This window comes from Perognathus longimembris, chromosome 23, assembly GCF_023159225.1.
Source record: "Perognathus longimembris pacificus isolate PPM17 chromosome 23, ASM2315922v1, whole genome shotgun sequence".
Taxonomy (NCBI): Eukaryota; Metazoa; Chordata; class Mammalia; order Rodentia; family Heteromyidae; genus Perognathus; species Perognathus longimembris.
In genome coordinates, this window is record NC_063183.1 from 31,966,133 (window position 1) to 31,992,998 (window position 26,866).

Consider the following 26,866-nt stretch of genomic DNA (forward strand, 5'->3'; position numbering starts at 1 on the left):
TTTTTAGTTAAATGATTTGAGACAAATACTTACCAGGTTGTACAAAAATTTGAAGCCTCTATGTAAGATCTATTATAAGGATTAGAATACCAAAACTTCCCCCACAAAGGGCATGTCAAAAAATTGGATAATTTTGGTCCACAAAATAGAAAGGACTTTTTATGATAAATGATACCCTCCCTCAAATATACATCTCATTAGCAATTCTCTACTCCAACTCAGCAAAAACTTCTGAACAGCAAGTCCCGGTTTAATTAGTAGAACTGGTTTATTTCAAGTTTATACTTCTTGCCTTTCAAATCACTACTGCTACTCCTGTTTCTAAAAAAATAGTCACTTTCAAAAGCAGAAAATGAAAGATATATATTTAATATATAAAAGAAAATGCTAAATCTGACATAATTATATCCTTAAAAACATTCCATTTATTTACAGATGTATAAAAAGGCGGATTATTGGTCTATTGAGATCATGCTTCTTATAATAGGATGAGAGCTGTCTTCCAGGTTCCTCAAATCTTCTCATTCAACTTCATCTGTCATAATGATACATGGAATTTTCATAGATCAGTTTTTCCCATGCTTAAAGGGTAGGAGTTTGGGGGACACTTTAGGTTTGTCAAGACTGCAGGACTGTTCTGGCCTAAGCCCTCCTATCATGAGAGAACACTCATATCCCAGGGCTTTGTAATGTCTGCAGCCTTCCCTGAACACCTAGAATCATCCCTCATTTCTATCTTTGTAAATCTCTTTCTAAACACAGCCAGATACTCACCAATCAAGAAGTGACTTTGACCTGTTTTGCTTATCCTCTTATTTTAAAAAAGCGAAAGTATTCAGAAGCTAAAATGGTCCTTCTTTTCCTGAGGATTTTTCTTCACTCCCTTGCCTGCTCCCTGTCTGATCCTCCTAAGCCACAAGAGCCTTGGGAAGTCAGGAGAAGGTGGGGAAGTGACAAGCAATGAGAATCTGCTATACCCCAAGGACAACTATTAACAAAGGAGATAGGGGCTGGACTCCATGGGCTAAGGCATTGAATGAAATCTGTGGGGTAAAGGGTAAAAGGATAATGGGAAGCTGAAGAACATTCTCCTTGCTCTATCAAACGTCTTCAGCAAGAGGAAAGGCTAAGTGCTACTGAGCAGGTCTAGAAAGGCAAGCAGCATAAAATAGTCCCACTGCTCTTTGCAGAAGTTTCCCCAACCTTTGCAATCTGTTGATTATAGGAGTTAAAAGAAGGGGATTAATCATGGAAGATAATTCACTGGCTAAATCCATTCCAAAGTTGGTCTCACAACCTGGGACATAGGATAACAAAGGCAGGGGATGAAGAAGAAATATAATTGCCCAGGCACGGCCCAGGCACTGGAAGCTCTTGTGGTAAGTGTCTTACAACACAAGCAAATCCTGTCAATAAAGACAGAACAAGGGTTACATTCCAAAATATAATTATTTAAGAAAGGCAAAATGCAGCAGCTAAATCCCAGTCTATACATTTTCAGAATAGTGATTCTTGCCCCCAGGAGTTTCTGAGACCCCTCAAGTGCACCATGATTATTTACAAACTAGATAGGAAACATTTCTATTCCCAATACAAATCTCATCTTCTAGGTTGAAAACTTCAGCCTTTGAGAAATCTATGAAAACAACTATACAAAAATATAAATATCTCATCTTTACACAGCTGCCAGCCCTTCATACCTGACAGCTACTGAGTGAAAAAGCTCTACAGATCACTGAATCCATGATAGCAGATAAAAAATATATCTTGTGATTCAAATACTGCCTTACTTCCCTGGTAAAGAATGCCTACTGTGATTTTTCTTTACATCCTGTGCAGGTAAGCAGTGAACGAAACCTTCGAGCACCGGGAGCTGTTTGGATTGGGAAATATCCAGCCCCACTATTTATTTTGGCCATAATCTCTAGTTTGGAGGGAGAACGTTTTTCATTTTAGCTGTCTCTTAGTGATATGGTCTGTGAAGGAGGAAGGGACCTCTCTAAGCTATTTTCAAAATTACATATTCTGGGTAGAAACCCCTAAGCACTATGAATTAATCTTTTCAACATTCAAAAAGACAGTAAGGGAGTACATTTTTTTAAACATCTCAAAATAATTAGCTTAGTAATAAAAGCTAAAAGTATCCCTATTTTACCCGAAGGCTTAAATTTATAATTCTAACTGGAAAGATAACAGAGGCTAGTTGGGTTTGAAAGAGAATTCTGCTGAATGACATAAAATCCTTTCCTTTACTATTCCATCCTCTTCCTTTTTGCTGTTTTTGCCTATTTTTGTTTTTGACACAGGGCCTTAATTTGTAGCCCAGGCTGGCCTTGAACTCATGATCCTCCTGTCTCAGCCTCATAAGTGGTGGAATTACAGGTATGTGCCACCATGCACATGAGAGCACTCTCTCGCCCCGTTATTGAAATACCATCTAGAAACTACTTTTTTCAGGATTCCTTCACAGCATTCCAACACATTCCTTAAGCTAAACCCAACAACTGTAACAGTTTAGTCGATAGCAATTCCAGTCTCAACCAGCTTTTTCTCTTGAGAGTACCATTGTGGAGCCAGAGTCTTGTTATGGATTCCTTGGGTTATTGAGGAACCTCATGTTTAGTAATGGATCACATCTTCCTAAAGAGGATGAAAGGACCCAGCACCACAAGCGAGGTAACAAATTTTAACATGATCAGATTTTCATAGTATTTCTTATACCAGGATCAGCACCCTATCCCTTTCTCCATCAATATCCATCACTGAAGTCAAAGACCATAGTATCATGACACAAAAAGATGTCCAGATAAAGGACATGGGATTCCATTTCCCATTACAGCCTGGATCTTGCTTGAGGATTAAAAAAAAAGTTTATTTCCCTGTAGAACTTGGTGAGATCCCAGAGTTGCCCAATTTCGCCACAACAGGTGCCAATGTAGGCATCACCTTGCTCTCCCGGCCTTCTTGGTCACTCCCTGGTAATTTTATTTTGTGTCCAACTGAACCAACTTTGGCAGATATGGGTGCCAAACATGGCATCACTTTGAAACTCTGACCATCTGTATCACTGGGAGGATTGGCTACTTTTAAACCTAAAGGTGCCAACTTTGGCATGGGCCTCCACACAGTCTCTGTGTTGCTATTCTCCAGACCAGTCTTCATGTGTAGGATTGGAGGTGAGGTCACAATTTCAGGCTCTGCAGGGGTGCCAGAAGTACTTTTTCTTCCATCACTAGATTTCCTGTGAGAAAGGAAAGACTCCTTTACCTCAGAGTCAATGACAATCTTAAGAACATCTGGCTCAGATGCTGTTTCTACGAGTTGTTTTTCATTCTCAGAAAAGTCATCCTCTTCCAAGTGCAAAAGGAGGGGGCTGACAGAGTCATTCTCCCCTTGAACATCAGTTAATTCTTTCAAACCCGGTCCCAAATGGCCAACCTGGAAGGCTGTTTTGTTCCCAGGAGGAAGTTTACTGATAAAAGCACGTCGAGAATCCCCTGGGAACTCCGTATCCATAGAGCCAGGGAGTTCAGACAACCCAACAGTGTCATCATTTAGTTGTTGATTAAGAAAGGCAATCTCATTGAGCAATGAAGTCAGGGTCTCATCAGTGTCATCCTCATCTTCCATGTTGCTTAGCAGATCACTGGGATCAAGAGCTGCTTCCTCTATAGCCGAAGTGACTTTTCTCAGTTCCATCTCTAGGCTTGAGTCCTTGAGATCTTTCATCTTAAACTTATGAAATGGAGATTCCCTTGTCTTTAGTCTCTCTCCTTTCAATTCACCTTCTTTTCGATTATACCGATTCCCTCTTATATCACCAGAAGTCTTTTTAGCTGAGAAACCGTGTGTGTCCTGCATACTGGAAACATCTATTTGTGGAAAACCAGAATCTTTATTTGTCAGAAAAACTTGGGTTGGACCCAACGCTACCCTGCCATCTCTATGGTTTCCTCTGGAAGAAATTCTACCTAAGGAGTTATCTTCATTCCTGATGTCTCTCAAGTGGTCAGATGGCTTGCCATCAGGAACTTCATGAGGATATTTGCTGTCTCCAATATCTACCATATCTTCTTCTGTAGCCAATGATGTCACGTTAACAATTCGTGGCATCATAAATAAGTCATCATTTTCTGAAAAAATAAAAGAAAATTAAAACAATGAAAATACCATTGAGCTCTATTCCAAGCTCTTGTTTTTGAGGTCGTTTCATTATGCAATTCAGGCTGGTCTAGAGCTCATTATGTAGCCCCTAGCTGGCTACTGTGATCATACTGCATTAGCCTCTCCAGTACTGATATTACAGATGTGCACCATATCTGGCTCCTCAAGCCAACTATTATGCTAACACAGCAATGCACCTTGATTTTGTCCATCCAATTAATTGCTAATGTGAAGGGAAATGAAGCTCTAAAGCAGGATTAGTACTCCAAAGTGAACTAGGCAGCAGAGACAAAGAACTATCTCCATAATGGCAACAAAGTGGGATTTTAATACCGGGAAAGGGGTATATCCTTTTATCTTATTTTATTTTTGTAGGTTGTGGGGCTTGAACTCTCCTCTCTCTGGGCCTGGGCGCTGTCCCTGAGCTCTTCAGCTCAAAATTAGCACTCTACCACTTGAGCCACACCACCATTTCTGGTTTTCTGGTGCTTAATTGGAGATAAGAGGCTCATGGACCTTCCTACCTGGACTGGATTTGAACTGCAATCCTCAGATCTCAACCTCCTGAGTAGCTAGGATTACAGGCATGAGCCACTGGCGCCTAGCTCCTCTTAACAGAAATTTAGTGCCTGGGATTGAAATAATCAAAATGACACTTCCTTTTCAATCGTACTCCTAGGGAAGTACTATTCAAACTGATCTGACTGAGAATGTTGGAACACAACATTTCTGAGAGCAACACAAAACAGATAAATATTTATCAATACCAAGAAGTAAGCCAATAACTCTTCAACATCCTCCTTGACGAATTTTTTATTCTTCTCCCACTTAGAAATTTCAGAGGGGCTAGAATTATGGCCTACTAGTAAAAGTGCTCACCTCGTATACATGAAGCCCTAGGTTTGATTCCTCACCACCACATATATAGAAAAAGCTGGAAGTGGAGCTGTGGCTCAAGTGACAGGAGTGCAAGCCTTGAGCAAAAAGAAGCCAGGGACAGTGCTCAGGCCCTGAGTTCAAACTCCAGGACAGGCAAAAAAAAGAAAAGAAAAGAAAAAGAAATTGCACCAGAGCCAGGTGCCAATGGCTCATGCTTGTAATCCTAGCTACTCAGGATTAGTATCTGAGTAGTTGAGAAACACGTTCAAAACCAGCTGGAGCAGGAAAGTCCATGAGACTCTTATCATCAATAAACTATTCAGAAAAGGCCAGGGAGTGGCACTGTGGCTCAAGTGGTAGAGTGCTAAACCTTGAGAAAAAAGGAGCCCAGCGCACTGGACACTAATGAAAGTGACCTATGTAACTCGGGTGGAGATGGGAGGAGGGGAATGAGAGAGAATGAGGGAACAGATGGCACTGAATGAAAGGAAATGTACTGACGTACGTAAACGTAACCCTGCTGTATATCACCTCTAAAATAAAAAAGTAAATTTAAAAAAAGAAAAAAAAAAAAGGAACCAGCACCTCAGGGACAGCATCCAGGCATAGAATTCAAGACCCCAGACCAGCAAACAAAAACAAAAAGCTAGAAATTTCACCAGAGTTCACCCCACAGTTCCCAATTCCAGATAAAAACAATATTTAATATCACAGATCAAGCTAGATGGAAGATCCATCTCTTAGGAAGGCAAATACCAAAAGAAAAGCTCTTAACTGGGCAATGGTGGCTCATGCCACTAATCCTAGCTACTCAGGAAGCTGAGATCTGAGGACTGCAGTTCGAAGCCAACCCAGGTAAGAAACTCCATGGGATTCTTCTCTCCAGTAAACTACTCAAAAGAGCTGGAAGTGACTCAAGTGGTAGAGCACTCATCATGAGCAAATGAAGCTTAGGGAGGGCTGGGAATGTGGTACAGTGCTTGCCTAGAACGCATGAAGCCATGGGTTCGATTCCTCAGGACTACATACACCGAAAAGGCTTGAAGTGGCGCTGTGGCTCAAGTGGTAGAGTGCTAGCCTTGAGCAAAAAGAAGCTCAGGGACAGTGCCCAGGCCCTTAGTTCACACCCCAGGACTGGAAGAAGAAGAAGAAGAAGAAGAAAAGAAGCTCAGGGATAGTGTCCAGGCCCAGAGTTCAAGCCCCAAGAATGGCTAAAAAGAAGAAAAAAAAAAGAATTCCTCTACTACTGTGAGATACCAGGGATGACTTGTTTTACTATTCAGAGTAGACAAAGACCACATACCTGATTGAGCCATAGTACTGCTGACAACTTCAGATTTCAAATCAGCTTCTAAAAGAGGAGAAATAGTTACCACTGGTCCTGAGAATAGAGGCCCTTTTAAGGTGAGCAACTGGCCTTGTGGAGTCATCACGAGGTTAGCAGAGGAGTGTGGGGTACTAGAGGGTGAGGTGTTTTCTGCAAGGAAAATTAGAAAGCAATTATGGATAAAAGACTTTCAACTAATTGCTACTATAGTCAGAAATCTAGATGATGTCCCTAAAACTTGACTTGAAAAGCAAGAAGTAAATTTCAAATTTAATTAGAGAAACTAAATTTAGAATTTACTTTTTGCAACAACTCTCCACTAAGGATTCATTACCTGTCCAGTGATCCTCCTAAGGGACAGAACCTATTTGTTGAGGAACAGAGCTGGACCACTCTCAGTGGAATGCTTCTAACAGTCCCAACAGTGAGTCAAGATGAATGCATACAAAATCCTATCCCCAAGCTTCTTTCCTACACACCTCTACCAAAGCACTTGAAGTGTCTAAGTTTCAATTTCTTTCTTAAAACTAACAAGACAGGCACCAGTGCCTTACTCCTATAATCCTTAGTTACTCAGGAGGATGAGATCTGAGGATCATTGTTCAAAGTCAGCCCAAACAAGAAAGATGATGAATTTTATCTCCAGTTAAGCTCCAAAAAAGCCACAAGTGGAGTGGCAGAGCACTAGCCTTGAGCACCACAGCTCATCAATAGTGCCCAGGCACTGAGTTCAAGCCCCACAAATAGAAAACATACACACACACACACACACCCTTCTCCAAGGATACAAGCAAGTAACTTAAAATCAATTATAGCCCATTTCCAAAATCAAGACAAAAGAACTTAAGACCAATTTTCTTTGTTCCTTCATAGAGCTGGTAAAAAAGAAAAAAAGGGGGGACCTAATTCAACAAATTTAAAATTTCCTTTTCTTTAAAGACAGTTTCACTATGTTGGCCAGGCTAGTACCAAACTCAGGCTTAAGCGATCCTCCTACCTCAGCTTCCTCCCAAGTAGTTAGTTGGATTATAGGCACACAGGTGCTCAGTGCATATAGGTGCTCAGTTCAAAAATTTTTAATCACAATTTATCTGTCTCAGCCTGACCCTAATTTTCTCAACTCATCATGAAAACCACAGAAAAATCAAGAATTAATGTATTAGTTGGTGAAAAGCACATATAATTAAAATTACTTTAAAATAGCTAAAAGTAGACTATAATCACGAGTAGAATTTATGATGTTAACATGAGTAACAATTTCACAGGATCTGAGTAAAATCAGAAATAAGAAATCTATTGTAATCCATGTTCTACTTTTTGCTTAACTCATGTTTAATTCATTTAATTAGAATTATGGCCAAGAGAAGACATTCAGTCCACTAAACTGATGTTCTCTATATTAGGGAAAGCAAAGAATGTCCCTCCTACCTGTGGCCTGGTCTCTTTTTCTGGAAAGAATCAAAGGTTTGCCCCTCCTGTTATTTATAAACATCTGTCCGACATCTACAGATGACGTAGAAGATCCTTCCTGCTGTTTGCTAGTTCTGGGAGACACATCAAACTCATCTGATCCCATCTTCTTTTTTCTTTTTTGTGCCTCTATTGCTTGTTGTTTTGCATAAATATACTCTAGCTTCTTCAGGACCACTTCTTCTGTCTTACCTACAAGTTGATAGGGAATAAATTATCACTCTTTGCATGACCCCACATAATAATGAGAAATACAGCCAACTGAAATCCAGTTGATTTAACTATATTCCCCAAAACTATGGGAGGCAAGAGCGATCACAAGAGCTGGGAATATGGCCTAGTGTCAAGAGTGCTTGCCTTATATACATGAAGCCCTGGGTTCGATTCCTCAGCACCACATATATAGAAAATGGCCAGAAGTGGCGCTGTGGCTCAAGTGGCAGAATGCTAGCTTTGAGCAAAAAGCCAGGGACAGCACTCAGGCTATGAGTCCAAGGCCCAGGACTGGCCAAAAAAAAAAAAAAAAAAAAGTGATCACAATCTACAAGATATGTCCCACCCAGTCAAAAAATAAGTCTTCTATAAGCCTGAGAAGCCAAGCCTTAAACTAAGTTGAATCTGAAAGACCTAATAAGGATTTCTCTTTGCCAAAGAAAGCTATTTTACCAGAGGACATTTACATATCTTACCTGAAAGAGACGATACCTTCCGAATCAAAATATTCCGTTTCCGACTCAGGAGATTTTTCTGCCCTATCAATTTATCTGCTTGATCTGTTAGTCCCTGAATTTCACTGAAAGCCTAGAATAGAAATAGCAATATTATATTCAACAATTCGTTCTTTCCTTAAAAACAGGACCTATCAAATTTCTTTAATATTTCAACTTATTTTTTTTGGCCAGTCCTGGGCCTTGGACTCAGGGCCTGAGCACTGTCCCTGGCTTCTTTTTGCTCAAGGCTAGCACTCTGCCACTTGAACCACAGCGCCATTTCTGGCCATTTCCTATATATGTGGTGCTCGGGAATCGAACCCAGGGCCTCATGTATAGGAGGCCAGCACTCATGCCACTTGGCCATATCCCCAGCCCCTATTTTCAACTTCTTAATAAAATATTATGATGCCATTTAAAACAACTACTAAGGCTTCAGAAATTACTACTTTTAGTAGTAAGATCAGCAGTAATGGTGGTGGTGGCGGCAGTGATCGAATCCAGGGTCAAATGCATAAAAGTCAAAGGTTCTACCTCTCAGTTAAATTTCCCAGCCTCAGACATTGTTTTCTGTTAAACTAACATATATTTAAAGAATACGCAAATCAATGCCCAAACGCATCAATGAGTGGTAAATACATGCTCTGTTTACACTGCAAGGTGATATCAAACATGTATTCTGTTTAAGGTGATACAACATTCTATGCTCTGGGCTGGGAATGTGACCTACTGGAAAGAGTGCTTGCCTCATATACATGAAGCCCTGGGTTCAATTCCTCAGCACCACATATACACAAAAAAGGCCAGAAGTGGTGCTGTGGCTCAAGTGGCAGAGTGCTAGCCTTGAGCAAAAAGAAGCCAAGGACAGTGCTCAGGCCTTGAGGACTGGCAAAAAAACAAAACTAAACAAAATTCTATGTTCTGCTTAAATTTTAATCAACTTTATAATGACCTAATTCAAGTAAAATCTAGCTTAAATAACACTGTTCTGGAGAGATAAATGTGTTTATGCTACTCCAACTTCTACTTTAAATGTAAAAGAAGTTACCTGAGACACTCTATGTGCAAAGTTAAAACTTCTAGCTCTAAACTTTAATTTCTCTTTAAAATGACTGCCAAACTACTGTTCAGAAGTGTGCTACAATATACTTATGCTGATATTGCAAACTATAGAAAGAAAATGTGGGAAATAAAGTTAACCAGTTTCTGACTTTATATGAAGGAAAATAGTTAAGAACTTTACTTTCAATTAAAAGCAATTCTAACTTAACATGATCTAACTTTCAGGGGTTAATTCACTAGAAATCATACACTAGTCCACATTGAACTCCTCTTTAAATACAAGGAGCTCTATTCCAATCTACCTCAAATGGCAATGGACTCCTTTAGTCAATCTTGTTATTATGAACACTGAATACTTACCCGAGTAAGAATGAGGCTTTTTGAAACCTTGGAAGAATGAAGTAGTCCCAATGTGATCTTCAACTTTTCAAAGAGCTCCCTCATTTCACCACGCCGCCGGCGCTCGTTGGCAGTGTGTGTCCGGCGATAGTAAGCAAAAGCTTCTGTTTCTTTATGTGGCTTGTCACTCCAGTAATCTTGTTTCAGTTTTGGATGGATAGATGGAGCCTGCTCAAACAAGATTGTCTCCTTCAACAACCTTCATCAAATTCCAAATGGCATTTTTCTATGCCAAGATACCCATCACTTTCAGTCCAAACTGTGGTTAACAACTTCTCTTGCTATGTCTTTCTTCCAAATCTACTTTGAAAACTGCCAACAGTTAAGAATTCTAATACGGGCTGGGGATATAGCCTAGTGGCAAGAGTGCCTGCCTCGGATACACGAGGCCCTAGGTTCGATTCCCTAGCACCACATATACAGAAAACGGCCAGAAGCGGCCCTGTGGCTCAAGTGGCAGAGTGCTAGCCTTGAGCGGGAAGAAGCCAGGGACAGTGCTCAGGCCCTGAGTCCAAGGCCCAGGACTGGCCAAAAAAAAAAAAAAAAAATTCTAATACATCACATTCTAATAATCACATCACTTCCTAATTTAGATTTCAGGGGTTTTCAAATGAGAAATAATCTGGATGGAGCTCAGGGGATAGGGCATCTGGAAAGCTAATTTACACAATCTATGGTTCTAATTTTATGAAACAGATGACATTAAAAAAAAATCAAAGTATTGACTACTTTAAAAAGTAATGTTGAAGTGGGTGCTGGTGGCTCACACTTGTAATCCTAGCTACTTAGGAGGCTGACACCTGAGGATTGGGATTGGAAGACAGCTCAGACAAGAAGTCTAAGACTCTTATCTCCAATTAACACCAGAAAACAGGAAGTGGCTCTGTAGCTCAACGAAGTAGAGCACTAGCCTTGAGCTGAAAAAGCTCAGGGACAGCATCCAGGCTCTGAGTTCAAACCCCAATATCAAAAAAAAAAAAAAAAAAAAAAGGTAATGCAGTAAGACCTTTCACATTCACATATGGTAAAGAACCAACCATCGGGCTGAGAATGTAGCTTAGTGGTAGAGTGCTTGACTAGAATGTATGAAGCCCTGGGTTCGATTCCTCAGTACAATATAAACAGAAAAGGCTGGAAGTGGTGCTGTGGCTCAAGTGGCAGAGTGCTAGCCTTGAGCAAAAAGAAGCCAGGGACATTGCTCAGGCCCTTGAGTTCAAGCCCCAGGACTGGCAAAAAAACAAAACCAAACAAAACTTCTTGACAATTCATCTCAACCAACAGACGGTTACAGAGGCACACACCAGACACCCCTACCTCAGAAAAGCACAAGGATGGTCACTGCCCAGACTGACTTTGACTATACATCAAAAATAACCAACACAGCCAGGTGCTACCCAGGAGTCTGAGATCTGAAAATTACTGCTTGAAGCTGAGCAAATACAAAGCTTCAATCCACAGTATTAAAAAAAAAAGTTACAGGGACTTAAAAATTAGTTTATAGTAAAATGCCAATGTCTTCTATGCATACCTGGATACTCAGAAATAATGACATTTCTATTCTTTTAGTAGACTGTTAAATAGCGATAAGCTTATTTTTTCCAGTCAATGCTATCTATTGATGCCTTGCTCTGTAGAGAGAACTTAGCTCGCACCATTCCTACGTCTTGTCACTCTAGCCAGTCCTGGGGCTTGGACTCAGGGCCTAGGCACTGTCTCTGGCTTCTTTTTGCTCAAGGCTAGCACTGTATCACTTGAGCCACAGCCCCACTTCCAGCCTGTTCTGTTTACGTGGTGCTGAGGAATCTAACCCAGGGCTTCATGCATGCAAGGCGAACACTCTACCGCTAAGCCACATTCCCAGCCCTTTCTAACAGTTTTATGACAAACCTCATTTCTGCTGATCCTTGAGCAACTTGAATATAAGCCATCTGAATTTCTTGCTTCATCAATAATAAGCAGAGTACTTGCCTTTCGAATTTGTAAAATGAGGATTTGCCCTTCCAGTGATTTTAGCAGGGATGACAGAGGTGTACCACTACACCTAGCTGTTGGGTAAGATTAGGTTTTGCTAATTTTGTGCTAGGACTGACTGGCTCTGACCATAATCCCCCCAATCTCCAGCTCCTGAGCAGCTGGGATTACAAGCATGAGCCAGCAGCTCTGAATACTATTTATCTTTGATATAACTCTGACAATGCCCACCCAGAAAACACTTACATATAAAGACCCTTTTTTTTTGGGCGGGGGGGGGTCAAGTACTAGGGATTAAATTCAGGGCCTGTGTGCTTGCTGTCCCTGAGCTTCTTCAAAGCTCAAGGCTAGCACTCTACCACTTGAGCCATAGCTCCACTTCTAGCTTTTTGGTGGTTAATTGGAGATAAGAGACTCATGGACTTTGAACTATGACTGTCATATTTCAGCCTCCTGAGCACCTAAGATGCCCAGAATACACTCATTAAAAACAACAACTCTACATCAATTATTTTCTAAAATCAGTACCTGCCAACTTTGCTCACTGGCTAGCACTCTACCAACTGAGCCACATCTCCAACCCCTAAATCTGAATCTAAATTCTCATTTAAGTCTAAAAATGGCTTTAGAGTAAAAGAAAATACAATGATATATGCAGAATGACTACAACCATGCAACTATATCTCCTAAATATTTCTTAAGACAGGATAATGCAGAAAATGGCTTAAACACTAGAACACAGAAAACAAAGGGGGCATGATCTCCCTGATATATGACTGTTAACAAAGGGAGATGGAGAGACAGTAGAGACCAAGTCTGTGAAACCAAAAACTGCTTGTCAAATAGTATTCCCACAGGATTGGGGCAGCGACCCAACAGTATGTAACTAAAACCAAACAACTACTCAACAAATAAAGGTCAAAAATCGACCTCTCAGTGAAATACAATAGCTCAAAAGCTATGTATGTACTTTCATATAAGACAACTGTCGACATATTGTCTAATATCGACATTACATTTAAAGCCCTAGGCAAACTTTCTTGGGCGTGGCCAGGTGGCTACTGTCTATGTTCTTGATACATTGTATATTGTATATATGTCTACCTGACCTAGAGAAGGGAAAGAAAAACAGGGCGTAAGATATCACAAGAAATGTACACACTGCCTTACTATGTAACTGTACCCTTTTTGCACAACACCTTGTCAAAAAAATTTGTGTTCAACTAATAAATAAATTAAATTAAAAAAAAAAAAGAAAATGGCTTAAACAACATAACTCTTCCATTGCTATTATGGGGGTAAAAGTAACACCTGCTTAATTATGCTACCAGGACATTATCCACTGAAAACGTGAAGAAAATTTATCCTGCTGGGAGGGAGTTAAGTTAAAAAAGTAAACCCAGGGCTGGGAATGTGGCCTAGTGGTAGAGTGCTTGTCTCCCATACATGAAGCCCTGGGATTGATTCCTCAGCACCACATCAACAGCAAAAGCCAGAAGTGGTGCTGTGGCTCAAGTGGCAGAGTGCTAGCCTTGTGCAAAAAGGAAGCCAGGGACAGTGCTCAGGCCCTGAGTTCAAGCCCCAGGACTGCCAAAAAATAAATAAGCCCTACAGGGAAAAACATTTAAATAAGCTGAATGTTTCAATTCTAAACAAATGTAAGTTTTATTAATTATCATAAAATATATTCTAAATACCTTTCGGGTCTTTTCAGCAGCCTTTTCCTCTGTAGAGATTTGAGTACGGCACCTATGTAAAGATAGCATTTTTCAGTGTTTTAGTGAAACCCAATAATCTAATACCTATTGCACAACTGTATTAAACCATACCATCTCAAATCATGTAAACTTTAGTTTCTTTTTTCAAGGTACAATAGATGTTCACGTTATTTTTTCAACAGCTTCTTATATTTCTAAGTAATCAAATCATCACAAAAACTGTAAATTACTTTTTTCAATCATAAAATACTTAAGACATACAAAAATATATAAACAAATACATTATTAGCAGTCAGCTATGTCATATCCAGCTTCAAAAATAATACATGTTACCTTTCCTTCCTTTTCAAAGATACTCCTGAACTAAATCGGAATATACAAATCTTTATGGTTTTATTAAGAATGTACAATATATTTCTATACCCAACCTAGAAATAAGATCCTTAGATCAAAGGATGGCAGTTTAAAGCCAGCCTGGGCAGCAAAGTTCATGAAACTTTAGTCTACAATTAATGACCAAAAAAAGGAGGGAGTGGAGTTGTGGCTCAAGTGGTAGAATATTAGCCTGAAGTAAGCAAAAAAAAAAAAAAGCTCAGGAACAGCGCCCAGGCCCTGAGTTCAAGCTCCAGGATGGATGGTGTACATGCACACACGCACACTTGTTGGACTTGTTGAATGGCAGGCAAGGTGGGTCATGCCCATAAGGCCAGGTTCACACCCTGAGTTCAAGTTCCAGTAGATGCACCAAAAACAAAACAAATACAACCCCCTGCCCCCAATCAACCTTCTCTTGAGTAAGCCAACTAACATTTTAAAGGAGAATGATCTTTCCTCATTGTAAAGCACCTGGAGTTTAAGACTTGTCCTAACAAGCAAAACTAATATTTTAATACCCGTCTATCAGTCTTCAAAAAGCATGTTATACATATTTACAAAATGCTTGCTAACAATGACCAAGACAAGTTATTTTCTAATTTCAGCTCCTCTTCTCATCTATACTAATAAAAAAAATTACTCACCAAGAAATTGGCTTTGCTTACAGTTACAAAAAACAGTAACAACAATCTCAAGATAAGGAAGACTTACTGCTGTCTGAGTGGCTGTGTGTGAGCTGCTGTGTTCTTCTTGCTGGCAACATCCATTTCCACTGTGAGCTCTTCTATGGTCTCAACATCCACCTGCTCATCATCCTCTATGTACTCTATACAGTTATTCTGAAATACATTATAATAATGTGTTGGTAGGCATGTACATCTAGACTTTTCAACTGCATGCTTCCCTTATAAAACCAAATAGTACCAAACATTGCTCTTATACCCCAAGTACTAATAACCCAAACTCTGTTAATCATAAAAAGAATCTAAGCCAGAAAAGCACAAGACTAGTGTAAATCACCCAGAACTAGCTGTCATAGATATGTATTAAAACAGCTGTCATAGATACATATTAAAACAATACCATTAATCAGAGTGAAGAGTCCATACAGAGCTTCACAGTCCTTCACAGAGCTTTGTAATTTCAAGAGGACAAGATTCAGGTATGGATGTACTAAGGTTTCATAAATGTTAAGATCAAATAACAATAAAACAAAAAATTTGTTGATAAAGAAATTTTTAAAAAAAGGAAAATTCTTTTGGGGCCAGAAGTAAAGCTCAGGGGTACTGGGGCACTTACCCCTTAAACATTCATGAGACTATGGAATTCCCCAAGTTTGATCTCAGAAAGGAAGGGGTGAGGGAGGAAAGGAAAACAAAAAGTCTACTGGGGCTACTTGACTAACTTAATAATAACAATAATAAAAATGCCAGTAAGACTACACACAGCATCAAACACAAAGCAGATAAAGAAATAAAATACAGTCCAGTCTTCTAAGCCTCTAAACCCCACACAATGAGCTTTTGTGGAATTTTGGGTTTCAAAGGAAACCCAAAGTTGCCGTATTTCCATATTTTAAAAAAAGGAGCCCGATGCTGGTGGTTCATGCCTGTAACCCTAGCTACTTAGGAGGCTGAAATCTGAGGACTGTGGTTCTATGGCTCAAGTGGTAGTGGCAGAATGCCAGCTTTGAGCAAAAAAGTTAAGGGACAGCACCCAGGCCCTGAGTTGAAGCCTCATTACCAGCGCACGCACACACAGGTCAATCAAGTAAGCACTTACTGAACACCTGTCACACAAACTCACTGCATGGATATAGGTGAAAAACATATTTTTGACCCCACCTCTAATAATGTTTAAAATTGGGTGCCAGTGGCTCAAGCCTGTATGTAATTCTAGCTACTCAGGAGGCTGAGATTTGAGGATCACAGTTCGATTCTAAGCCAGCACAGGTAGGAAAGTCCATATAAGATTTTAATTTCCAAGTAATTACAGAGAAAGCCACAAGTGGTGCTATGGCTCAAGTGTTAAGAGTGATAGTATTGAGCAAAAGGAGCTTGGAGACAGCACCCAGGCCTAGAATTTAAGCCCCAGGACCAGCAAAAATAAACACATAAAAATTTCAAAAAGTGTTTAGGCCAGAAACTAAGGAATATGCTACCTATTATCTATACTTACACTGTACTAGAAAGGTAAACTCAAAATGAAGTTTCCCACTCATCACAATTCTAATTTCAGAACTGCTGAACAAATTACCCCCAAATCCTAGGCTCCATAAGACAGATAAGACACTAAATGTAAACTATTAGTCATGTGTCCCCCCTCAATTTAAGCATAATTAAAACAATCTACAATAAATTTAATGTATATTAACTCTAGGAACTAAAGAATTCAAATAAGATCATGTTAGTAAGTTATATGCTACATAATTAAATGCATAAATAAATGCATGTTATAAAGCATATGTGTTGTTTTTTTTTTTTAAATACTGATTGGAGACTAATGGTGTATTATTGCATGGATTCTGTTGTTTAGTGTTTGGGGTTTTTAACTTTTGTTTTCATTTCTTGACAGTACTAGGTTTTGAATTCGGAGCTTTACATTTGCTAGGTAGGTGTGCTCTATCATTTGAGCCACAGCTCTAGCTTTGGTTTATTCTTTTTTTGCATCAAGGTCTCATTACATAGACCAGGCTAGCCTAGCACTTGAGATCCTCCTGCCTCAGCCACCCAAATACTGGGTTTACCACCACACCCCACTACACTACATTGTTTTGTTATTTGTAAATAACCTTCACAATGGAAACCTTAAAGGGGCTAGCCACACTTTTCTTATGGCATCCCAATATAATGCTAGGAACAAGTATAAAGATAACTTAGGCATGGGACATATACGTAACTATGATTTAGAATTTTGGAGATCACTTAACATATTGTCCCTTTAAAAGCCAGTGTGGCTTGTCTGTTACATTTTGTAACAGTACATTCTCACAATACCTTCTTGTACTCTAAAGGTCTATTTAGTCACTGATAGAAATAGATTTCACTGGTTGTAAGGTTGGACTGTTTTTGTTCTGATGTTTAATTGAGCTGACAATGGGAAACTACAAAAAGGCACAATAAGATCTTGGATATGTGTCCCTGAAAATGATTAGGCTACAAAGAAAATATAAGGCTAGGGCTGGGAATATGGCCTAGTGGCAAGAGTACTTGCCTCCTACACATAAAGCTCTCAGTTCAATTCCCCAGCACCACATATACAGAAAATGGCCAGAAGTGGTGCGGTGGCTCAAGTGGCAGAGTGCTAGCCTTGAGCAGGAAGAAGCCAGGGAAGGTGCTCAGGCCCTGAGTCCAAGGCCCAGGACTGGCCAAACAATAAATAAATAAATAAAATAAAAAATAAAATAAAATAAAATAAAATTATTAAAAAAAGAAGAAACTATAAGGCTAATGCATATAATCATCCAGAGATAGATTCAAAGTAACATTAAAATAATTAAAACATTTTGAGTCTCACACTAATAACCTTTTTGTTATATGTTATCTGTATAAAGCATTAAGTATTAACAAAGGAGGACAAGTTAACACATGAATAAACCTCAGGGAAGGAGATTCTAAAATATGTCTCAAATAGAAGACTAGGTTCACCTGCTCCACGGTATGAGCTGTGGGTACCCCAAGGCCACTGGCTATTGTCTCATCTTACATCAGACCCTGCCACCTGTTTTTATAAAGTTTTATTGGAATAACTGACACATGCATTTGCTTTTATGTTGCTTGTAGCCATTTCTACAATGCAGGACTAGTTAAGTCATCTACCCTGCACTCTATTTACTTACTATCTAGTCATTTACAGAAAAAGTTTATCTAATTCTTGACCTCTATAATACCACTCAAGTACTTAGCAAATTTTTTCAACAATAAAGGTCCTATAATAAATTACAATGACTGAAGCATAATATATGAAAATCCTGGCAACTAGATGTTTCATTATAAACAATAATTTTAAAACAACTGAAGAATCGGGCACCAGTGGCTCACACCTGTAATCCTAGCTACTCAGGGAGGCTGAGATCTGAGGACCATAGTTCACAATGCCAGCCCAGTCAAAAGAGTCCATGGGATTCTTTTTTTTTTAACTGTATTTTTTTCTTTTTTGGTACTGGGGATCGAACCCAGGACGTTGCACTTGCTAGGCAAGCGCTTTGCCACTGAGCTACATCCCAGCCCTCCATGGGACTCTTGTCTCCAATTTGCCACCCAAAAGCTGGAAGTAGGGCTATGACTCAAGTGATAAGAGCCTTGAGCACAAAAGCTCAGTGACAGCACCCAGGCTTTGAGTTCAAGCCCCAGGAGTGATACACACAAACACATACGCAAATAAAAATTACATAGTATTTTCTAGTTTTTCTCCAAAAAGAGAAAACTTCTCTATCTCTCTTTTGGTCTGAGGCCAGGACTCAAACTCCATAACCTGATGCTTTTGCTCACTGGCAAGAACTCTTACCAACTGAGCCATGCCTCCAACTCCAAAAACTTCCCTCTAAATGTAGGTAAAAAGGTTATCTTCCAGAGCTGGGGTAAGAATCAAGTGGTAGGACACCAGCCCGGCCAACATGAGTTCAAACCCTACTCACCACTGCTCAAAAAAAGAAAGACAAAGAAACCCTGGGTTCTCTTTCAGTTCTTAGGTCACTCATTCATTCTGTTTTGTATTACCCCTACCAGATAATATGCAATCAGTCCACACAGATGTTACAGAAACTACAAAGATCCAACAGTCATTGTGGTTTCAAGACAATTTTTTTAAGCCCAAGTTGATAGGAATTCTCAAAGTATCTATACCATAAAGGCTCAAACCACCTTCACTATATAACAGACAAGCCCTCAAAGAATGTTGCCTATGACAAACCCTAAAAACTACAGTCATTAACCATGACTAATAACCTAAATCCTAGGAATCCAAATGTATGTGTGAGGTCTTAGCGATCTTCTGGCAAGTCTACTGTCTCTAATTAAATTAATCATTTAAGTCCCTGAGGTTTCAGTCACAACAAAAATGGGCTCACCACCTTTTCTACATCATCAACCTCCTCACTCTGGTAGCCAGAAACAACATCCAAATTGTCATCAATAGAATCATCGGTTTTCTCATTCTCATCTTCCTCATCCTCTTCCATATCCAAAACAGTGAAGTCAGCACTGGTTTTCCCACCCTTTTCTTGCTTAGATTGTATTCGTTCTCCTGTTAGTATTAAATGACCCTGAAAATGTCCATTCCCTCTGCTTCCTTTTGTAGCTCTTCTAGGAACAACAGAGAAGGCTGTAGGACTAGAAATCCTACTCCAAGAATCACAGTCAGTTTTTAAAACTCTGTCACTCTCGGTAGTTCCACTCTCCCCAAGTGTGTCAACGATGTCCCGTTCTTCAAACATGTCTGAATTTTCTTGACATGGATCTGTTTCTCTAATTAACTGCTTGCTTGCCTCTTTCTTACATTCTTGAGATGCTGCAACACATTTCCGGGGTAAGGGGCCCTTCAGATGTTTGCGCCATTTCTCCCTAATATTGTCCTTCCCCAGAGAATCTCCAGATTCTTTCTTGGCCTCCAGCTGAGAATCAGACTGCAACTCCATAAGTTTGTTCCCTGATAATTCCAGTTTGCTTTCTTCCTTAGAGATGACCAGACACCCACTTGGCTTTTCCTCTGGATTATCTGATTTTTTTTGCTGTTGCACCATCACATCACCAAGTTTCTGAAGCTGTACTTTTCTTGTATTTTGGGCTGTTGTATTAGTGACCTTTTCAGATATGGTCTTAACTTCTAGAACACTCTGGTTTCCTTTGGAATCATTACTTCTAGTGCCACACTCTTCCTGATTATCTATACAGTTTTTACCTGTGTGGAACTCAGTAACACGGGAGTGGTCAGAAGGCTTGACAGTTGCAGAATCCTCTTCTGGAACAGATTTTTCATCCACTTGTTCACCCCCATCTTCCAAAGAATGATTCAAGGTTTCTTCTGAGGCAAGTGTTCCTGAGTTTTGTTTAATTATATTAGCCTCAGGGTCTAGAGATTCTCCTTTTGAATGCACTGACTGCTGAGTTTCCTGCTTTATAGAGTCTGTTTCACTTTTCTCATCTGAATTCTGAGATTCCTTCTTTATCTGAAGGGAAGCAACATGCTGAAGAACTGAGTTAGGAACAGGCTTTTGTCCTGGCAGCTGCAACAAGGCAAAATTACCAGATTGGAGGGGAATAAGACTGGCTGTACCAACAGGCTGCCCTCCTGAGCTATAGGTTATTTTGGTTTCAGAGCCTGTTTTATTTGCAAAGCTTTGTGGTTGTTCAGGAGGAGAAATCCTCAGGGTCAGTGTACCAGCCTGGGAGACAAAGCCAGATCCAGAGGAAAGCAATGACGGGGCCTGAGTGATAACATTCACTCCTGGAGAAGACCCAACAGCCTGAATTACAGGACTCATGACAGAGAAAGCAGAGGATGAAGCAGAAGATGGTGGAGTCTCAGAAGGTTTGGAAGGAGCTGGTAACCGGATTCCCATCACAGACCCTGGTGAGAAAAAGAAAATTTTAAATCATCACTGGCAACATCAAGACTTTCCAAGATATGCTATTGTTTTGGGACAAGTGACTCTTAAAAGGACTTAAGAACAATTCTGGTAAACCAATATATTACACAGCCAATTGCTTTAACAAAAGAAAAGCTAATTAGAAAGATCATGGACTTTATACCTGGGTTCCGAAACATGACAGGTTGTAAGTTGGGCTGGGTGTTAGAGCCTCGAATCTGATGCAAAGGAAGGAGTTGGACAATTTGCCCATTGGGGTGCCTGAACAGGTTCATTCCGCTTGGGCTCCTAACAGGCTGTAAGACCATCCGTTGTCCCTGAAGTTGCGGGCTTGCAGCAGGTCTAAGGGTCGGAGAGCCCTGCTGCACTGGGATCAACAACAGTCGAGGACCAGTGCGTTTCACTGGGTTAGGAGAGACCTGTGGATTAGCCACTGGAATTTGAGTTGTATTTTCTGAAACACAAAAAGTGGAAACATACTATGAGTGCTCCCCTTTAACACAAATAGAGAAAAATGACATAAGATTTGATAATAAAGTAGCTTCTAACTTATTACCAAGTTGACAGACTGCTAACCTTTTGTAAATGCAGTATTTATGGCCATGAACATTTTAAACTCAAATAACTGGCCAGACATTGTACATCTTGATATTAATAGCTTTAAAAAAAAGTCAGGAGCTCAACGGTAGCTCACACCTGTCATCCTAGCTACTCAGAATGTTGAGATCTGAGGATCACAGTTAAAAACTAGCCCAGACAGGAACATTCATGCGACTCTTGTCTCCAATCAACCACCAGAAAACCAGAAGTGGAGCTATGGCTCAAAATGATAGAGCTCTAGTCTTGAACAAGTTCAGGGACAAGGGAGGCACTGTACAAAAGGAAATGTACTCATTACCCAAGTCATGTAACTGTAACCCCTCTATAATCACCTTTAAAATAACAATATTTTTAACAGAAAAAAAAAGAAAGGCTCAGAGACTGCGCCCAGGCCCTGAGTTCAAGCCCTAAGAATGACCAAAAATAAAAAAAGTGAACATCAATTGTCACAAGACAACCTGAACAAAAACACATGTTGCCCCCTAAGTGGTATGATATTAAGAAACAATAAAGAAGAAAATTTTGAACCAATAGGAAAAAGTAGAAGGAAATGGAGCCACTATAGCTCAACTGGTAGTGTGTTAGCCTAGAGCAAAAGGAGCTCAGGAACATAACCCAGGCACAGAATGCAAGGCGAAGGCCCACACCCACCCTCCAAAGAAGACCCCCCCCAAAAGTGAAATTTTAATGCACAAGACATAAATTAAAAGAAATTAAGGAGCTGAGTACCAGTGGCTCACACCTGTAAATTCTAGCTACTCAAGAGGATGACAACTGAAGATCATAGTCCAAAGCCAGCCTGAGCAGGAAAATACATGAGACTTTTATCCCCAATAAACTGTTCAGAAAAAAAGCTAGAAGTGGGGGCTGGGAATATGGCCTAATGGCAAGAGTCATACATCAAACATGAAGCCCTCGGTCCAATTCCTCAGCACCACATATATAGAAAACGGCCAGAAGTGGCGCTGTGGCTCAAGGGGCAGAGTGCTAGCCTAGAGCAAAAGCTTGCCTCCATGCATCATCCATCGTCTTGGCCACAGGACAGCAGAAGCCAGGGACAGTGCTCAGGCCCTGAGTCCAAGCCCCAGGACTGTTAAAACAAAACAAAACAAAAAGCTAGAAGTGGCTCTGTGGCTATAGTTGTAGAGTGCAAGCCTTGAGCACAAATAAGCCCAGGGACAGAGCCCAGGCCCAGAGTTTAAGCCCCAGGACTGGCAAAAAAATTTAAAAAAAGAAAAGAAAAAAAGAAAGAAAAAGAAATTAAAAGTGGGAGGTATAGCTTATGGTACAGCAAGTGCAAAAGTCTGAATTCAAACCTTTGAACTAAAAATAATTTAAAGCACTTGAATGTTTGAAATAGATATTCAGAAATACTACAGATATAGGAAGACATAATAAGCAATCTACAGATAGTCACAAGAAAAAGGAATATAAATGATAATAGTAAGCCTAACAAAATCGATCTACCATTCTAACTTGTAAACTTGACACCGTTAATAAAAGTCTTCAAAAGTCTGCAAATTAACTAGGAAAGCTAGAAGCACAGCTCAAATACCTGAAACCTCACTACCTATCCCTCCCATATTCACACAACGATTTTAAGTTTTCTTTTGTTTTTGCCAATCTTGGGGCTTGCATTCAGGACCTGGGCACTGTCCCTGGGCCTCTCTGTGTTCAAGGGTAGCAGTCTACCACTTAAGCCAAAGCACCTTGAGCAAAAAGAGCTTAGGGATAGCACTTAGGCCCCGAGTGCAAGCCCCAGGAAATCAAAACTAAACTAACAAAAGAAAGTCATCTATTTTACGTGAGTAAGAAACACAATGAAGTATGTCTGCCTGTATTCCCACAACTTGATATTATACTAATAACGTTAATAATACTAAATCTAGGGGCTGGGAATATGGCCTAGCGGTAGAGTGCTTGCCTCGTGTACACGAAGCCCTAGGTTCAACTCCCCAGCACCACAAATATAGACGGCCAGAAATGGCGCTGTGGCTCAAGTGGTAGAGTGCTAGCCTTGAGTAAAAAGAAGCCAGGGACGGTGCCCAGGCCCTGAGTTTAAGCTCCAGGACTGGCAAAAAACAAAAGCAAAAAAAAATTAAACCTACTATGCTGCTTCAAGTGTACTTATAACATTAACTTTTTTTTAAACAATATGCTAGCTTCAAGTTATTAGTTCTTTTAAAATATATTTAAAATTTAAAAGTAGTTGATTTAAATAACAATGTAAAGTAAATGTTAATACAGATGAGAATTAAGAGCAATAACTCTAAGATTCAGAAACAATGCAACTCCAACATTTGTCAACCTTAGAGTTTTGTGCCAGAATTTTTTTATTTTTATTTTTGGCCAGTCCTGAGGCTTGGACCCAGGGCCTGGGCACTGTCCCTGGCTTCTTGGTTTCTTTTTGCTCAAGGCTAACACTCTACCACTTGAGCCACAGCGCCACTTCCGGCTTTTTCTGTGTATGTGGTGCTGAGGAATTGAACCCAGGCTTCGTGCATGCTAGGTGATCACTCTACCACTAAGCCACAGACAGTCCCAGCACTGTGCCAGAATTTAAAACAGAGAAAGGTTGAAATCCATATGATCTAGAACCCATGAGGTTAAAATATACTGAATTCTGAGATTCAACAGGAAATCAAAGCAGCTTCACCACAATGACCTCATCTCCAAAAAATTATTAGTGTGGCACTGATGGTACAGTGATAAGAATAGCTGCCTTCCGAAAACTACATGCTAAATTAATGTTCTATAGATTTATAGAAAGACATAGAAAGCAAATTTAATTGTTTACTTCCTAAAAAGACTGAATCAGGATGTATTATTAAACACAGAACTATTTCATAGGGAAAATAGCAATACACAAAACAGAATTGCTGTTTAAATATTCATCTTCCCTTAAATCTTTGTTTTCGTGTGTGTGTGTGTGTGCGCGCGCGCGCGTGCGCACACGCACCAGTAGTAGGGTTGATTCAGGGCCTGGGTGCTGTCCCTTTCACACTCACGGGTGACATTTTACCACTTGAGCCACAGCTCAAAACTACTTCCAGCTTTGGGGGAGGGGAGAGTTAGCTAGAGATGGGTCTCACTAACTTTTCTGACAGGGTTGGTTTCAAACCACAATCCTCAGATCTCAGTCAACATAACAGGCATAAGCCATCAATGCCCAGGCTCAGTCTTTCACTTTTTCTGCACAGTCTTTGGATGGATTAAACCATTTATTTTACAGCTAGGAGCATTTGGATATAAAAAGTTTTAATGAAAGTATGTCTTAAAATTCAACTAACCTAAGGCTCTAGAGGTGCAGAATGACTGGCCCATGCATCATATAAGCTTCTCAAATCATTTGGGTTTAAGACAGGACAGACACACATACATCATATACCTGTAGATTAATTCTTTAAGACCCCCAAATGATATTGTAAGTATTCAAATGGATGTTGGGAGAAAATAGTTCCCACATCTGAACCTAAGAGAAAACTTTATATCTAAATAGATGACAAGACATGAACATCAACAATGAAGTATGCCTTCTTATTTCTAGTTGAATCAGCTCATGTTTAATAATTAGTGATTCATAAATGACTTTTGCTAGTTAAGTGGAGCTAGTGTAACAATATTTGAACCTTTAGCAAATTAGTCTAGCTGCAGCATAGACAGAGAAGTCCTCTCTTTTTTTTTTTTTTGTTTTTTTTTTGCCAGTCCTGGGGCTTGAACTCAAGGCCTGGGTACTGTCCCTCGGCTTCTTTTGCCCAACGGTAGCACTCTACCACGTGAACAACAGTGCCCCTTCTGGCCTTTTCAGTTTTTGTAGTATTGAGGAATTGAACCCAGGGCTTCTACCACTGAGCTACATTACCAGCCCAAAACATGTGGGATTTTTGCTTGTCCTGGGGCTTGAACTACTTGATCTACAGTGTCCCTTCCTCTTCTTACTTTCTGGTCATCTGTGGGGCTCGAACTAATGGCCTGTGTGCTGTCCCTGAGTTCTTTTGGTCAAGGCTAGCACTCTACTACTTTGAGCCACAGCACCATTTTAGGTTGTCTGGTGGTTAATTGGAGATAAAGAGTCTCCACAACTTTTCTGCCAGGCTAGCTTTGAACGATGATCCTCAGATCTCAGCCTCCTGAGTAGCTAGGATTACAGATGTAAGCCACCAGCACCATGTTTTTACTTTCTTTTTTTAATGAGTCATACCCATACATACCTCCCCTAAAAGTAACACCTACACAAGCTCCCTCTTTAGAGAGGATCATCATACAAAGCAAGTCACACTTTCTCTAGTCTCCACCTTGGTAGCTATTCTAATTTCTTAGAACTCTACTCCCATTTTCATTACTTCAGGGTTCTTCAGTCAATATTTCCACTCTAGTGCTTTTGAGTGTTTTACTATCTCCTAAGGAAACTTCCATCTCCACTAAATACTATCAGAGATCATCTCCCAAAGAATCAGTTCTTTGCGTTGTGGTTACTTGTCTAGATTTTCAGATTTCCACTGCGCAGAATACAGTGTTTTTGAGAAATAGATCACATTACAACATAAACAAATACATGGCTACCCGTGTGTGTATGTGTACACAAAATTAACTGTCCAGTAAAGCAACTAGTAACAACTCAGTCTTACCTGGTCTCTGGCTCACTGGTGGACTCCCATTAATTCCTGAGAGAATAATAGGAACAGAGCCCAGAGATGAAGTTGGTGTGGTCACCATGGAGGAAGATGTAGCTGTAGTCACCACTACTATGGAGGTGGAGGCAGTGGAAGCAACAGGAAGAGTTATGTTTGGAGATGCTACCAAAGATTTAGTAATAGCCACTGAAGTTACAGGAGTAACTACCCCAGTAGTTTTGACAAGGTTCACAGTGCCTGTAGGCTGGGTAGATGTTACAGGGATGTTGGTAGTGTCAGAGATCTCAAAAACCCCAGCACTGGTGGCAGAAGTATTTTCTTTAGCTCCCACATCAGAAACAGCTGTCACAGATGTCACAGCAGTAACGTTTTCTATGAACACTTGAGGGGTGGTAGTAGTGACAGTCGCAGTCACAGTGCTGCAGACCTGAGCAGGCTCAGAAGAAACCATGGGTGTGACAACCATTACTGGAGAAGGTCTGACACTAAACTTCTGTGGCCCTGTTAGAGGTTGAGGTGTGCTAACTCCAGGTATCTTCTGCTGCAAGGCTCCAACTTTACTCATCACAAACTGTGTGAACACACCACCAGGAGAGGGTCGAGCCGCTGTAAATAAAAATTTACAGGTTAAAAACCTCAGATCTCGGGGCTGGGAATGTGGCCTAGTGGAAGAGTGCTTGCCTAGCATTCATGAAATCCTGGGCTTGATTCTTCAGCACCATATATATGGAAAAAGCCAGAAGTGGTGCTGTGGCAGTGCTATCCTTGAGCAAAACAAAGCCAGGGACAGTGCTCAGGCCCTGAGTTCAAGGCCCAGGACTGGCAAAAGAAAAAAGGAAGAAAGGGATTAAAATTCAGTATTTCTAGTCAGGTTCAAGTGGCTCATGCCTATAATCCTAGCCATTCAGGGCTGAGATGTAAAGATTGTGGTTCAAAGCCAGCCCAGTCAGGAAAGACTATGAGATCTTATC

General features: G+C 40.2%; 1 protein-coding gene across 15 annotated transcripts in view; it reads right to left on the bottom strand.

Moving 5' to 3' along the window:
• Positions 1–353: 353 nt before the first annotated feature.
• Positions 354–26,866, bottom strand: part of Mga (MAX dimerization protein MGA) — a 79,930-nt gene continuing 53,417 nt past the window's right edge. For 8 of the 15 annotated variants that reach the window (XM_048332358.1, XM_048332360.1, XM_048332359.1 and 5 more), the window contains exons 15-24: positions 25,890–26,501; positions 20,825–21,115; positions 19,147–20,642; positions 14,787–14,914; positions 13,680–13,731; positions 9,973–10,179; positions 8,530–8,641; positions 7,799–8,032; positions 6,347–6,520; positions 354–4,133 (exon numbers count right to left, since the gene is read on the bottom strand). In XM_048332358.1, the coding sequence (XP_048188315.1) occupies positions 2,872–4,133; positions 6,347–6,520; positions 7,799–8,032; positions 8,530–8,641; positions 9,973–10,179; positions 13,680–13,731; positions 14,787–14,914; positions 19,147–20,642; positions 20,825–21,115; positions 25,890–26,501 (4,568 nt within the window). In that variant the 3' untranslated portion in view covers positions 354–2,871. Of the gene's footprint in view, positions 4,134–6,346; positions 6,521–7,798; positions 8,033–8,529; positions 8,642–9,972; positions 10,180–13,679; positions 13,732–14,786; positions 14,915–19,146; positions 20,643–20,824; positions 21,116–25,889; positions 26,502–26,866 lie in introns of those variants that run through there. The other 7 variants (XM_048332368.1, XM_048332367.1, XM_048332371.1 and 4 more) reach the window with 5 other exon arrangements.